We start from the raw sequence: 14612 nt of genomic DNA, 5'->3' as shown, positions 1-14612 counted from the left end.
CGTATATCGGAAAGTTCGTAGTACATTTTATTGACGATATCCTGATATTCAATAAAAGTATTACTGAGCATCATGAACACTTAAGAGTGGTGTTCAGTACTTTGAGGAAAGCCAGTCTTTATGTGAATAAAAAGAAAACTATACTGTGTATGGTTAGGCTTGAATATTTAGGGTTCATAATTACTCCACAGGGGGTAGAAATGGATCCGAAGAAAGTGGCTGCGATACTAACTTGGCCAATCCCTAAGAGTCTGACCGCGTTGCGATCATTCTTGGGATTTGTCCAGTTTTATAGAAGGCATATCAAAGGATATTCCGGAATAGTATCGCCATTGACTGATCTGACCTCAGATAAAGTACGATTTATTTGGGGATAGAATCAACAAGAAAGTTTTAACACCATAAAACAAGCTGTGGTCACAGGACCGGTGTTAAAAATAGTTGATCCCCAGAAACCGTTGTTCCTAGAAACCGATGCAAGTGGCATTGCGGTAGGAGCAGTTCTCCTTCAAGAGGGAAGGCCAGTAGCCTTTGAAAGCAAGAAGCTTTCTCCCTCTCAAAGGAATTGGCCAACTCATGAATTGGAGTTGTATGCTGTTATCCATGCTTTGAAAACATGGAGGCATTATTTGTATGGTTCAGAGTTTTATGTGGATGTGGATCATGATACTCTGAAACATTTTTATAAACAGCCTGACTTGAGAGGCCACCAAGCTAGGTGGGCAGAGCTCATGCAGGAGTTTAATCTAACGATTCGGTACCGAAGAGGAAAAGACAATAAGGTTGCTGATGCGTTGTCTCGCATTATGCACAACCTGAGTTTCACGGTATTAGAGAGTGCTCTAATGACCGAGATTAAAGAAACTCAAAAAGTGGACGAGTTTGTCCAGAGCTTATGGCCTAAAGCTCATGTGTTAAAACCCGGGGAAAGTGAAAAGGATGACCTGGCATCCAAAAAAGGCCAAACTTATGCAAGATATACCATAAGTGATGGTATGCTAAAAAGAAATGGCAAGGTTGTAGTACCTAGTCAGAATGATCTCAGGCAGAGAGTCATTCGACAGTGCCATGATAGCCCGTGTGCGGGACATCCAGGAGTTGAGAAGACATATGATCTCGTGAAACGAGATTTCTTTTGGCCAAAGATGAAAAAGCATATTCATGAATATGTGACACGGTGTTTCTCGTGTCAGGTAAGCAAGGCCGAGCAGGTGAAGCCACCCGGACTTTTACAGCCCTTGGAAATACCACTAAGTAAGTAGGAGAGCATTTCCATGGACTTTATTGTAGGGCTGCCTACGACGCAAGGAGGGTATGATTCTATCCTTGTGGTGGTTGATCGTCTAACCAAGATGGCTCACTTCAACTCCGATCTCTTAGAGCGCAAGATGGTAGTGTCAGGACAGATCCAGACGAGATTCGGGACTTGGCGACAGATTTCTACAGATCCCTGTTCTAGTAGGAGCCCCTAGACCCTCGTGCCCGCCGATGCAGGGAGGAGGTGTGGAGGTATACACCATCGCTCGTGCAGCCTAGCATGAGTGAAACCCTTCTCGCCCCTTTCACCGTGGCAGAGATGCAGGATGCGGTGAGCGCTATTGATGGGCAGAAATGCCCAGGTGAGGATGGGCTCTCTAGAGCTTTCTTCACCACCTTCTGGGAGCAGGTCCACCAGCCCTTGCTCGCAGCCTTCCAGCATATCTTCTCCAGCGGACAGATGCCAGAGAGCCTTGCGACAGGCTTGATTTGCCTCATCCCCAAAGGGGGGGACCGTCAGGAGATCAGACAGTGGCGCCCTATCACCCTCCTCCCGACTGCCTATAAAATCCTCGCCAAGATGATCAGTAGTCGCATCCGCCCTCTGCTACATGACTTGATCCATGACACCCAGACTGGTTTTGTCCAAGATCGCAGCATTTTGGACAACATTTTCACATTCTCAGAGGCGACGAAGTGGGCCTAGCACAGTGGCCAGCACCTTGCCATACTCCTTCTTGACTTTGACAAGGCGTACGACAGGGTAGACTAGTCCTTCTTGGAAGGTACACTCTCTCGGTTCGGTTTCCCGGACGAGTGGATCAGAGGTATTGCTAGTCTCTACAGATCGACCTCTAGCCGGGTTATCATCAGCGGCAGGATGAGGGAGAGATTCACCCTCGAGCGCTCGGTGCGTCAGGGCTGCCCGCTTGCGCCCTACCTCTTCCTATTTTTTGCGGAGGCCATGATTCACATCCTACGAGCCCGTACCACTGGTCTTCGAGGGATGCGCCTCCCTATTCGGGACGATGCAGAACTTCTGGACTCCGAGTATGCAAATGACACGGCCCTGTATGTGCAGGATGATATTGAGTCACTGGAGCGAGTGAGACTGTCTTTAGAGGTTTTTTGCCTAGGCGCTGGGGCGAAAATCAACTGGCATAAGTCAGTTGGTTTTCTTACGGATCCGGGCGCCAGCTGACAATGGGGTATTTTCCTGGGGTTTCGCTAGATCCCTAGAGGACAGATGACACGTTACCTGGGATTCCAGGTAGGTCAGGATATCACTCCGGCTCAGCAATTCTTACCGGTCCTAGTCTCCATACAATGGAAGCTAGCCTTTTGGAGCACAGCTCGGCTATCTTTGGCAGGCAGGGCCCTTGTGGTCAATCAGGTCCTTCTTGCCACCGCTTGGTACGTGGCATCTTGCTGGTGTTTCTCGAGATCGTGTGTAGCCCAGCTGAGGAGACTGGTGCAGAACTTTCTTTGGTCTGGCTCAGATGGTTCCGGCACCACCAAAGCCCGGGTCGCCTGGCAGACGGTCATTCTCCCCCAGATAGAGGGCAGTCTTGGCATCATAGATCTAGAACTGCAGAGTCAGGCATTACTTGGCAAGTTAGTCATCTGTGGTCTGACCCCAGGAGGGCAGACGTGGAAGCTCTTGCTTCAGCATGGTCTCAGCGCGTGTATCCCCCAGAGAGGGGGTGATTGGCAGCCGTCTATCTGGTGGATTTTCACTTTAGCCCCACTGACTCAGCCCCGTTCCCCCTTCCTCCATGGCCTCGTCTCGGTCTGGAGAAAGTTGCGGCACAGCCTCTCTCAGGTTCCCCCTAGCTGCCGAGAGGAGATAGACAGACAGCCCCTGATCTGGAGCAGCCAGGTGACAGATGATACAGGTCGCCAGCTTGGAGAGAGATCCCATATCCCATGGGCGCTCTGGGCGCGTGGGCCTACGCGCTCGCTCCGGGTTTGGAGGGACGTCAGCCTAGGCGAGTTGGCAGCAGCAGTAGGTACGGCACGTGGGATCCAGGCTCGGCGAGCGGAGATCGATGCTGCCATTCCTACAGGTTGGAGGATTCCCATGATCACCAGACAGCTCCTCCCGGGAGATGAGAGGTGGCTAGGGCAGTTCACACCCCATGGCATTCCTTTGGTGGTTGCAGGCCTTTTCTCGGACTCCTCGATTCACTTCTTCTCCGTCGCCGATGGTAGCCATCTCCAGAGCAGAGAGGCCGTGATCGACCCCCAGCTTCCCTGGCAATGCCTTCGCATCATAGGGCTGCAAGGGAAAACGTGGCATATAGACCCCCTGATTATGCAGGACCAGGACTGGAGACTCTGGATTTGGGAGGGCCACTCCTTGACAGAGGTGGAGTGGGACCCAGGGGAGTGGCACTGGCCACCACTGGAGACCTCAGAGAACCCTACCCCCTTCTTCTCATACAGTGCGCGTACTGGTAGGCGTGCTCTTTGGGCTCTCCAGCGCAGGCTACCCACACAGGCACATAGTTGGTATGCCCAAGGGATATCTCTGGCTTTTCTTCGCACATTCTGGAAGACTCTTTGGGCAAGCTGGCGGCCGAGGAAGATCTCTTACTTTCTTTGGATGGTGGCCCACAAGGGGCTACCAGTTGGCAGATCGCTGAGGCAAATGGGGCAGGAGGGGCACTGCCAGATGTGTTTTCAGGAGTCGTCCCTGAAGCACTGCCTTTGGAGCTGCTCGCATGCTCAGATAGTGTGGAAGGGAGTCATGGGGATCTTAGCGAGGGCTGCACCCGAGCTAGGACCGGTCACTTGGGGAGCCGTTTGCTGGTGCAGCACCGAGATGGGACATCACTTGGCTTATGAGTTCTCTAGGCAGGATCCAGTTTTCTTCATCACGTAGGCCACCTGGGCATACATGGACAGCTTCCCTTGGCATCTGACAGAGACAGATGCAGGAGCGATGACTCGGCACCCAGTTTGGGAGATCATAGGGAGTATTGTAGGCTGGCATATATGGACTTCCAGATATGGAAAGGATTCTAGAATGGACTGCCAGGGCTTATTTATAGGCCTGGGAGTGGAGTAGCAGGATCTATAGGCTGGAGGCAGCAAAAGGATCAAACAGGTCGCCATTTTTGTGGTTGGTCACTTGTAGACAGGGTCGGCCTGTCTACTGACTGGGTTGGGTATTTTGTAGGGGCTGTATCCCCCCCCCTCCCTCCTGCCCTATGTAAAGGCATTTAGTTTGCACACTTCCTCAAACCACTGAATCCCCTCAAGGCCCCGCAGACTAAAGGAGTGTAAGGACAAATCCCTTTTGTAGTTCTCAGCGCTAGCAATCTTCCTTGATTGATGTTTGGACCAGCACCCTTTGCTGGATGTGTTCAGCTGTTTTATGAGTAGGTATTCCCACACTTGTGGATGAATAAAGTCTCAGTCGGCTTCATGCATGGAAGAAGCATTTTGTATAATATTTTCTCCTTCTGGGAAGCTTCAAATTGGGCTATGCTGAGTGGCCAGCGCCTCACCATCTACTCGTGGATTTTGAAGAGGCATATGACAAAGTAGATTGGAGTTTTTAGGAAGGTTTCCTTGCACGCTTTGGATTCTTAGATGCATGGATTAGAGGGGTTTCCTCCTCATACAAATCTGCCCACAGCTAGGTGCTCATCATAGGAGAAAGGGGGAGAGATTTCAGATTTCTAGATCAGTTCATCAGGGATGCCCTCTTACCCCTTTCGTGTATTTATTTATGGCTGAAGCAATGAGCAGATTTTTTAGATCCCAAGCGGACATTGTTGGGTTGAGGCCTCCTCTTAGACAGGATGAGGAGCTCTTGGATAGTGAGCTTCCTGATGATATTGCTGTTTTTTTTAATGTCAATTTAGAAAACCTCACTTCCTTTGGAGCAGCCTTGGATTTGTTTTGCGTTGTAGCAGGCGCACACAATAATTGGAACAAATCCGATGGCTTTTGGATTAGTGATGAGGATAATCCTGCCTGGGTGGCTAACATTAGTTTAACTTGGATCCAAAGGGGCGTTTTTGTCAAATACCTGGGCAGCCAAGTCGGTGTGGCATATCTCCTTCTCAGCAATTCGCTCTTGTGCTGGAGAGTGTCGGTAGGAAGCTTCTTTTTTGGAGCTCAATTAAACTTGACCTCAATTCCAGGGTAGTGGTAGTTAACCAGGTATTGTTGTCCATGCTTGGTTTATTTGTTCTTTTTGGTGCCATTCTAGTGATAGCATCACTCAACTTAGAAGGCCGACAAGGAATTTTATTTTTAGATGGGTTGGTAGATACCAGAGCCAATGTGGCTTAGAAGACTCTTATCCTATCCAAGTGGGAAGGTGGCCTCAATATTTTAGATCCACACCTAGGCTTGCTTCCTCTATAAGCTCTTGGAGGATTTTTAGATGCCTTCTAGATGATCGCAAACTCCATTTAGTAAGTCACCTTAGTTGAAGTACAAGGAGAATCTAGTAGATTGATGTAGCCATACCCTTGGATTGGGTTCTTCCAGGTGATAGGTTTCACTCTAGGGACACGTAGCTCAGAGCCTTTACGAGATCAGAGATCCCACTTCAAGTTATGGGACTTTGAGGGTTAGAAGGGGATGCGTTGGTCTTCGATGTTCACTCTAGGAATTATCTAGATCTGCAGACGGTATTCTTATGCAAGGTTGTAGGTCATGTGGAACAATGTTTTTTAGAGGTAGGATGGTACATAGACCCTAATCCTAATCATATTCCCTTGGACTCATGGAGGCTTTGGCTCTATGGAGGTTATCCCACTAAGTATGTGTAGTGGGATCTCAGGGAGTGGGAATGGATTGATGAAAGGCACCGAGAGAAGAGCCTCTCCTTCTTTTGATACACAGTTAGTGATGCCATGAGGTTTCGGATCAGCCTTGAAGGTTGGAAGCCCACAAGAGCTCCTCATTGGGAGAATTTTCAAATTTGTTGATTTGCAAGAATAGAAAAATACTCTTTTCTTTTGGCTTTCTATTCATGGAGGGATTAATGTGAACCAGTGGAGGTCGAAGTTCAAGGATGATTCCCCTTGTTCTCGTTGTCTCTTTCTTGATGACTCTATTCAACATGCCTATGGGACTGCAAACAGTCGAGAATCATTTAGAAGGGGATCGCTAGACTGTTGAGCACATTTATGCATTCTCCTTTGACCTGGGCTCGGTAGCATGGCTCTCTTTCGGGGCTTCAGGCGTTCTATGAGACACATGAATCTTATCGCTCTTTCAATTCAATTACATTTGGTTGAGTCATGTTCTCTAGACGAGGTTCCTGGCTCTCCGTACAGACCTGCGCATGCATCTGTGGATACTTCTTGGGAGATTTTAGCGAGCATTTCAGCGTGGAATATTTGGAGATCCAGATGTGTAGAGGCCTTGGATGGTTCCCAGGTCCATCCAACACACACGTTGGCTAGTATTTGAATGGATACAGTACACTCTTTGGTAGCCATTTGGGGAACTATGCAAGGGTCTTCATGAGCAGCCTCTACCAAGAGGAATGTCTTCTGGAGGGAGTGGTGCTGCTCACGATTCGTCTCGGAAGCCCCTTCGTGGTTGAGGTGGCACTATCAGCCTCAACCTAGGTTATTTTCTTGCTTTGTTACAAGAGCTTGATTTCAATTTGGTTCTTGCATGATGTACTTTTCCACTGAGCTTTGCTCTTTGAGGTTCTTTCATACTTACAAAAGTCTCTTTTCGGCAAAATAATAAATAAATAAATAAAATCTCGGTTCTTCTTCTCTCTTCTCTGCTGTATTTTTTAAGTGAAATTTCAATGAGTGTGTGCACCTATCTTGTGTGAGAGATCATTGAGGATTTGAGATCATTCCGCGTAGGGTTACAATGCAGTAGTTCCTTCAATTCCAACATTGTATCATAGCCAAAGGTGGTACTGTCTTGTCTGCTCCAACACACTGAAGGAAGACGTCTTTTTGTTTTAAGTGTTGCACTCAGTTGAGAGATTGTCTTTTACAGGCACTTGCAAAGGGCTTCACACATGCCTATTCCCACCTTTGGAGAGAATGGGGAATTGTATGCAGCAACTATCCCATATCGAAGGTAAAGCTACTCAATCACTCAGTTGCAAGGCTGATTTGGGCAAGGGGAGCTAAAAAGAAACCTAGAGAGGAAGGACGAAAGAGGCTAGAGGGTGAGGTTTGAGAGCAGCCGCCTTTGGTCAAACCTTAAGGAAATTGTTGAGTTGACCACACAGAGAGTTTTCCTACCACATGTGGAGGGAGGACTCTGTACTATCGATCTAGAGATGCAGAGGCAAGCTAGAGCCAGGGTAGCTTGGCAAAGAGTTTTCCTACCACATGTGGAGGGAGGACTCTGTACTATTGATCTAGAGATGCAGAGGCAAGCTAGTAATGTGTGGTCTAACCCCAAGATCAGAGCCCTTACATCAATGGGGCTCCTCAGGAACATCCCCTGCGCAAGAGGTTTGTGGATGCAGTCTCATTGATGGATCTTCTCAGAGGGCCCCCTCACTTGGAAGGGTTAACCGTTGACGAGAAGTTTACATAGGGTTTGGCAACGTCTGTATGGAGGACTTATTTGAGCCATCCCTCGGTGTCATGAGATTCTGAGTGCCTTCTCTTGCACTCTGAGGGTCGAGATCAGGAGGGCTTCATGCTTGGGCAATGGACGTACATTGGTTGGGCATAGTGGGACGATGGCCCGGCTAGTTCCTTTGAAGCATGGAGTCAGCTCCCTCAAGAAGGCATGTGCGAGAGCTCTCTTTGACCTAATGGGGGTGGATATAAGGATGCTAGAGATAGACTCTCCAAGTCCTGGAGGATTGTTCTATACAGAGCCTCAGCTCCTCAAGCTGGTACAAAGAATACTCTAGGACAAGGATGCCCTTGAGGATCCTTTATATGCATTGAGCCCTCGATGCCTTCCGCCCTATGCATTACTAAGCGGACCCAGGGGGCTTTTCTTCAACCAGAGGCAGAGGCAAGGCCAGAGTGGATGGGGCCGTGGAGCTGCTTGAGTGGCTAAGGATCGAAGTAGTGGGTCACCTTGGAAAGGGTTGGTCCCTCGACCCAACAACAGTCACTTTGGGACAGGACCGGTCGCATTCATGGCTCTGGTTGGGGGAGGGCCGCCCTCTTCGAGAGGTACACTGAGAACTAGGTCAATGGTTTTGGTCTTTGAGAGTAGGGCATTCTAAGAGGATTATAGAGGTGCCCTTTGTCTCGCACTATATGCACTGGTCACCATCTTTAGCTTGAGGTGGTCACTTGGACCCCTTGGAGAGAGCAGCATTGGTGGATCAAGGAGCAGGTACCCTGCTCATATGACCCATGCCTAGAGTAGATGCAAGTGGATGGGAGGTGCCACCGATTCATGGATAGAGACCTCAGGATGATAGCACACTGTCTATGGAGCTGCCCATAGTGCAAAGGATCTGGCAAGGGACCCTCACAATCAGTGCTAGGATGTTGAGGATGCTTTACTTGGGTATTGACGGAGGGGGATCACACCTCCTTCATTGACACAGTTACACCAGCCTACAAGATCCATCAATAGAGGGTCTTCCAGATTGAGGTACAGAAGGCAACAACTCCCCCAGTTCGTGTCTTCACCTGCGGATAGTATTTGGAGATGACGTTTGGCATTACTGCTTGGAACATCTAGGTCACCCATTGCAGTTTGGTGCTAGAAGGCCATCAGGTCCCTCTCGTAGGGCCACCCTCGTTGCCATTTGGCATCTATATACCATATGGGAGCATGGACGATGGGATCTTGGACAACCGCAATAGCCGGGTGTGTTTCTACAAGGCTTGGCTTGCAGGTCATATTCACAAAGCGAGGCATTCATTGGTTGAATAGTCCCCACCCTGGTTGTTGGTCCTTGTTTTTGGCAGTGAGCTAGGTTTTCTGAAAACAAGCTGTTGACAGCCAGTGTTCTCTTTATTGGTTTTCTTCCTCGATCAGCACCACATGGATAGCATATTTGTATGGTTGGTTTCTTCTCAAGCATTAATAGGAATTTATTTTCTCTAGGGGAAAAGAAAAGAACTTCAAATATGGGTCTCAATGGATGGGATTAATACTAGAGTTTGGCATTTGGGGTTTCCTATAGGTGTGTAATCAGTGTGAAACAGCAATTTCAATGGTTTATGGAGAGATTTAGGAGAAGATGAGGGTGTGGATTCTCCATGGAATTCAAGGGCAGTTATTTTGCAACACATTGAGGTGGCTTCTGTATGTACTCATCCAGCTTATGCTGGTTCTCAGCAACTCATTGAGCTTCTTTGGAGGAGGATTTTTTGTTTTTTGTTTCCTATGGGAAAAAGAAGAAAGAAAGAAATTTTACTAGCAACCGAAGGGTCTATGAGACTGAAAAAATCCCAGATACAATGAAAGCTGAGGGGTGAGGCTATTTAAAATGGGCACCCACACTCCAAGGCTGGTGTCTAAAACAAGGAAATAAATACATCACGGAATCACTGAGAGAGAGAGAGAGAGAGAGAGAGAGAGCCCAAAATGTAAAGGGTAACTATGGGAGGCCACTAGTCGGCTGCCAAATCGGTTATACGTTTGGGTGATTGGGCCTATGTATGCTGTTTGTGGGACAAAGTCCATTGGTCGTTTGAGGATAGGTAAGTTGATCTTGTTTGATAGTGGCTCTAGATCTGGTGAGGATTGGCGTCGTCCAGGGAGAAAACCAATGATGGATCGCTGTTCCTGATCAGCATGTCCAGAGTGTCTGGGTCCCTTCCTCGTCTCTGAAGCCTCCAAGAGGAAGCTTGCCATCTGACAAGTGCCACCGTCATCTATCTCCCATGTCAAAGAGTAGCGAGATTAGGTGTTTGCTGCCCCTGGCCCAGGTTGCCGGAGAAAAAGTATGTGGTCGTCCTCTTACTGGGCTCTAACATTCCCTCTTGTGCTCTCCTCCGTGCTCGGAAAAGCTTACCTCTATGTCCCTGGCCCTTGGGGAGGAAAACAGCCACGTGTCCTTGATCAAGGTGTGGCAGAAACTCTCTAAGTACACCAAAACTGCTGTTGAAAAGACAGTGAGGGAGAACCCTATCATACCCTTCTGGGTGCCCACAAGGCTGGGGGAGGAGGGGAGGTATTGGGCGCGGATTGGGAGAGAACCGTCAGAATTCCCAAAAAACATTAGGATAGCCTCCAAAAACCAATGCCAAAAGTACTTTTTTTTGGGGGGGGAAATACTATTGGGTGGTGGCTGAGTATGCGAAGCCACCCATCCAGAAGGTGCTTTGGGAGACCGGTATATATAATAGGGTTCACCTGTCCACTGATCTCACAGTACACAAGGCATTTGAATGCAAAGTGTTCCTCTGCCTCGGTCTCCTGAATATCACATACGGTGCAGATCCATCTCTCACGTGGGATGCCCTCTGCCTGCCCTATCTGAGCCCGTACCTTGTGTGAAGATACCTGAAGCCATCCAATGGAGATCGTCAATGCATGTGGGAGATGAATCTAGGTGTACCCCGGCGGTCCAGTAAACCCCTCCTCTGAGAGGAAGAAAGAGACCATTCAGTTCCATGGGAAGGTGTGATTGCTCCAAGAGCTCGAGGCGGTTTGGGAGTCCCAACTGTGCAGCCAAGGGTGGTGGCCAATGTCTCACACTTGACTTATACATAGACTACCAACAAGGAAATACTTTTATTTGAAGGTTCACACTGCCTGTTTTTGACAAATGTTTAGAAAGGAAGGTAAGCCCATGTTATTTTTTCCCCTACCAAATTTCTTAGAATGGGTAGTGATAGATTGAGATTTATAATTGGGGTGATATTTATGAGAGTATTAATAAATATATTTGACGGTGATAGCAGTAGTGTTGCAAAATGTCTCAAATTGATAAAACATGCTTTCTTATAAATTTGACAGTGCTAACCTCCTACTGAACAGGGCTGATCATCAACTTGATGATGTATGCACCAAAATATTCCCTATCAAGACAAAGAAGAGGAAGGTTATTACCAAAGTTCATTTCAAGTCACGTGTACCTGTTCGAAGGAAAGAGCGGTCTCTGGCTTCCCTTGGTATCAGGTTCACCCTTACCCAGTCCAAGAAGTGTGAGCTGCAGGACAAAGTGGGTCTCCAAAGATCTATAATGATTAGATCTGCAAGTGCAGCAAATGCATGTGATAAGGTGAACACTGAAAATTTTGGAGCAGAAAAAGGTTGCTTAGAAGTTAACAGAACTGATGGCAATATCCAAGAGGAATGCAATTTCGATGGGAAAGTCACAAATGTTTCTCAAGGAAGGCCAAAAAGGGAGATTATTACTGATGAAAAGAGAGAGATGAGTGAGACAGAAGCCTTCCAAACACTAAAGGGAGAACTGTTTGTTCCAGAGCTGTCAAAAGAACTCTCAACAGTCCCAGACCTTTCTTCAAATACTGGTAATTATTTGTCTAACCTGCGAATGTATATTTCTGAAACTTCCAAGCTCTCTGCCACAGAGCTTGTTCTTTCTCAAAGATTTGAGACAACAGATCGATATGACAAGTTCCTTGGCAAGCATAATCCGATGGAGACTTATGATGGGGCTGATTTTGAGCCACCGACCATATTCTCTAGAATGAAAGAGCGCCTTGAAATGCCATCAGCACGTGCACACGTTGTGAACATGGCAATTGATCAAGCAGGTTGTATTGAGCACACTGAAACTACACAGGGTTGCAATCCTGTTTATTTGCATGAAAAAGGAAAAAGTGAAAACATGCGGTCTTCTTCAAAAGTAAAGAACTTACGCTGGTATTCAACGGTTCCCAGTGTAGATTCTTGTGAACAGAAGCAGGAACCGAATTTCCCTCCGCTAATGAAGAGCACTATGGCATTGAACAAGCTTCCCATTGTTATGGATAAGGGTTCAAGTCGAAGTTATTCCAACGATGCATCAATTACAAGACATCATAGAAAAAAAGTTGGGTTCTGGTTTACCCTTCAAGCCGCTGATAACCAGTCAACATCCAGAACCAGTGATCTCATGCTGATTTGGAATTGTTTCTTTCCAGTATACTGGTTACCAAACTGTTGTACATACGAAACTCCATCCTGATAGAGTGAGCATTTGAATGTCATTGCGATCTAAGCTAGGGTTGTGGCATTGAATATTGCAGGATGGGTACTAATGCTCTTCCTCAAATACACACACGCTATCTTCGAATAAAGTAAGAACTTGTGAAATGCTGTAGCCTTTGTGTGTTGCTTTCATCTCCGCTAGAATTGTAGGCCCTTCTAAGCTCTTCTGCAACTTTAGGTGTTATACATTATTAAGTGTATATTTGGACATTCTGCTTGGAAAATTTTGGAGTAACCTCATTTTTTTTCTCAGAGATGCCCAGCTCCCAGTTTCCACCGTGAAGAAGTACCTTATGGAGAAGCTTGATCTGGAAAGTGCAAGCCAGGTGAGACGTGTTTATGAGGAGAAGGGCTGTCTCTTGTCAGCATCTTCTTTGCTGGATAATAGTAAATATCTATCTTTTTTAGGTAGAGATCACTTGCCGAGGTCATCCTGTGGTTCCAAGTTTGCCTTTGGAGAGTGTACGGAGAACTTGGTATGCAACCATGCCTGCATCCGAATGGACCCAGGTTAAGGGAAGATCGGTGGACGATCGCATGATGGTGCTTACGTATGGGCTACCGAAAGTTGGGTATGAAGAGCTCGCTGGATGTGACATTTAGTCTTGGCCTGAATTGCAAAGCAAGATGTAATGCTCAACAATTCTTATATTTTGTGGCACCTCTTGTCCTAAAGAGACATGCTCTTCTTGTTTACTAGTACTTTGCACCCCCCATGGCAAGCGTTTTCCTAGCAAGGGTACTTGCTCACCTTGGAATTATCTAGACTTGTCTTTAAAACATATGTGTCTAGCATAAACCTCCATTGCTCACTCCAATCATTTTGTGATAGTTTCAAAGTCTGAAAGGTGGCTTGTTTTAATAGTAACGTTAGTAAGCTTCAAGGTTTCAATCACTTGGGAGACAACTTGGAGACTACCTAAGTGTAGGTCACAAAGGAAATTAATACTCAAGTTAGTGTGATGATAGATATAACTTTTGAGGTACTTTCATTTGCCAAAATATGTTGGCTCTTTCTATTAAAGTTATAGTGCCACTAAATACATTTTACCTTTGTTTCCATCACTGTCTCTAAAATTTAGTAACTTTTGAAATAATTGAGTCCCTTTCAACCCCTAAGTTATGGTGTATGAAAGCTAAGAAGCCACAAGTAGCCTTTATGATTGCTCTTAAATTTGAACAATGTTGGGCATGTCTACTTTTGGAATGCTAAGGTGACGAATATAAGGGAGATTTACAGCATGTTGCCTACATTCCTTCAAGAAAGAGCAATGCTAAATTTCATGCATGGAAATATTAACATTGAACACACCCCTAAAAATGAAAATATCTAATTGCATGCCGCTTTGATTGAGCATTTTTGAAAGGTTCAAGAGTATCCTAAAAATTGCCTAGAGGACAAGATTAGTTAATTAGTGTCTTGTAATCACTTGCCTTTGACTAACTAGTAACATATATTGAGATTCTCACATTGTAGACTTACAAAATTAAAAATATTGGGCATGTAATCAGCATAGGTTAAAAAATAGAAATCATGCACAGGTGAATTAATCATCAATCTAATTAAAATGGAGATCCTTTCAGAAGTAAAGATAATCAAGTTTTACTATTCTACACAATGTTAGGGAGCGCGCGCGCGCACACACACACACACTCTTTTTTTTTGTGAAAAGATTTTTCTTTTATATTACAGAGTCACAATCCCAAAGCAAGATGTGCTCAAGTACATCAAGAGAAGATGTCAAGATATGACAAATATACATCATGATCAAAAGTACCTGTTTGCAAGCAATCAAAAAAATATTACTGCAAAGAGTGCTTGAAGAAAGAGTATAGTGGAGAACGGGATCACGAAAGACTCTATGATTTCTATCTGTCCAGAGAGTCCATAGTGCCCAATATCGAACCCATACAAAAAACAAAATCAAAACCCTGTCTATGTGGGTGAATCCCAAATAACCATAAAATTTTTCCAAAAGCAGATTACAAAATTCTATGTAAATGTTGGCACAACAACCCAAAAAGTCACGTATGTGAGAGCAATGCCAAAGAAGATGAGGCACTTGACTCTCGTGGAGCCAAGCATCTGTGACAAACAGATGGAGCAACATGTCTGCGTGACAAAAGCTGTCCAGGTGGAAGAACTCCTAACAATATTCTCCAAAGAAAAACTTGCCATCGAAGTGGAATTTTAGATTTCCAAATCCCTTGCAATCTCTGTCGCTACCATTATGCAGGACGATTCATATGCCAAAGGTTGTTTGCCCCAT

The 14612-nt window shown here is 46.2% G+C and overlaps 1 protein-coding gene across 1 annotated transcript in view; it reads left to right on the top strand.

The window, feature by feature from the left end:
• LOC147892484 (E3 ubiquitin protein ligase DRIP2-like) overlaps positions 1 to 13184 on the top strand; it is a 40107-nt gene extending 26923 nt beyond the window's left edge. The window contains exons 3-6 of the mRNA XM_087387408.1: positions 11164 to 12222; positions 12381 to 12431; positions 12596 to 12668; positions 12751 to 13184. Of these exons, the coding sequence (XP_087243534.1) occupies positions 11164 to 12222; positions 12381 to 12431; positions 12596 to 12668; positions 12751 to 12945 (1378 nt within the window). The 3' untranslated portion in view covers positions 12946 to 13184. The remainder of the gene's footprint in view (positions 1 to 11163; positions 12223 to 12380; positions 12432 to 12595; positions 12669 to 12750) is intronic.
• Positions 13185 to 14612: the final 1428 nt, after the last annotated feature.

The sequence above is a fragment of the Dipteris shenzhenensis genome, chromosome 16 (genome assembly GCF_047967505.1).
Source record: "Dipteris shenzhenensis isolate YYH24624 ecotype China chromosome 16, Dip_SZ_1.0, whole genome shotgun sequence".
In the NCBI taxonomy this organism is placed as follows: Eukaryota; Viridiplantae; Streptophyta; class Polypodiopsida; order Gleicheniales; family Dipteridaceae; genus Dipteris; species Dipteris shenzhenensis.
The sequence above is the reverse complement of the archived record's forward strand: the minus strand, read 5'-3'. Positions and strand labels throughout refer to the sequence as shown.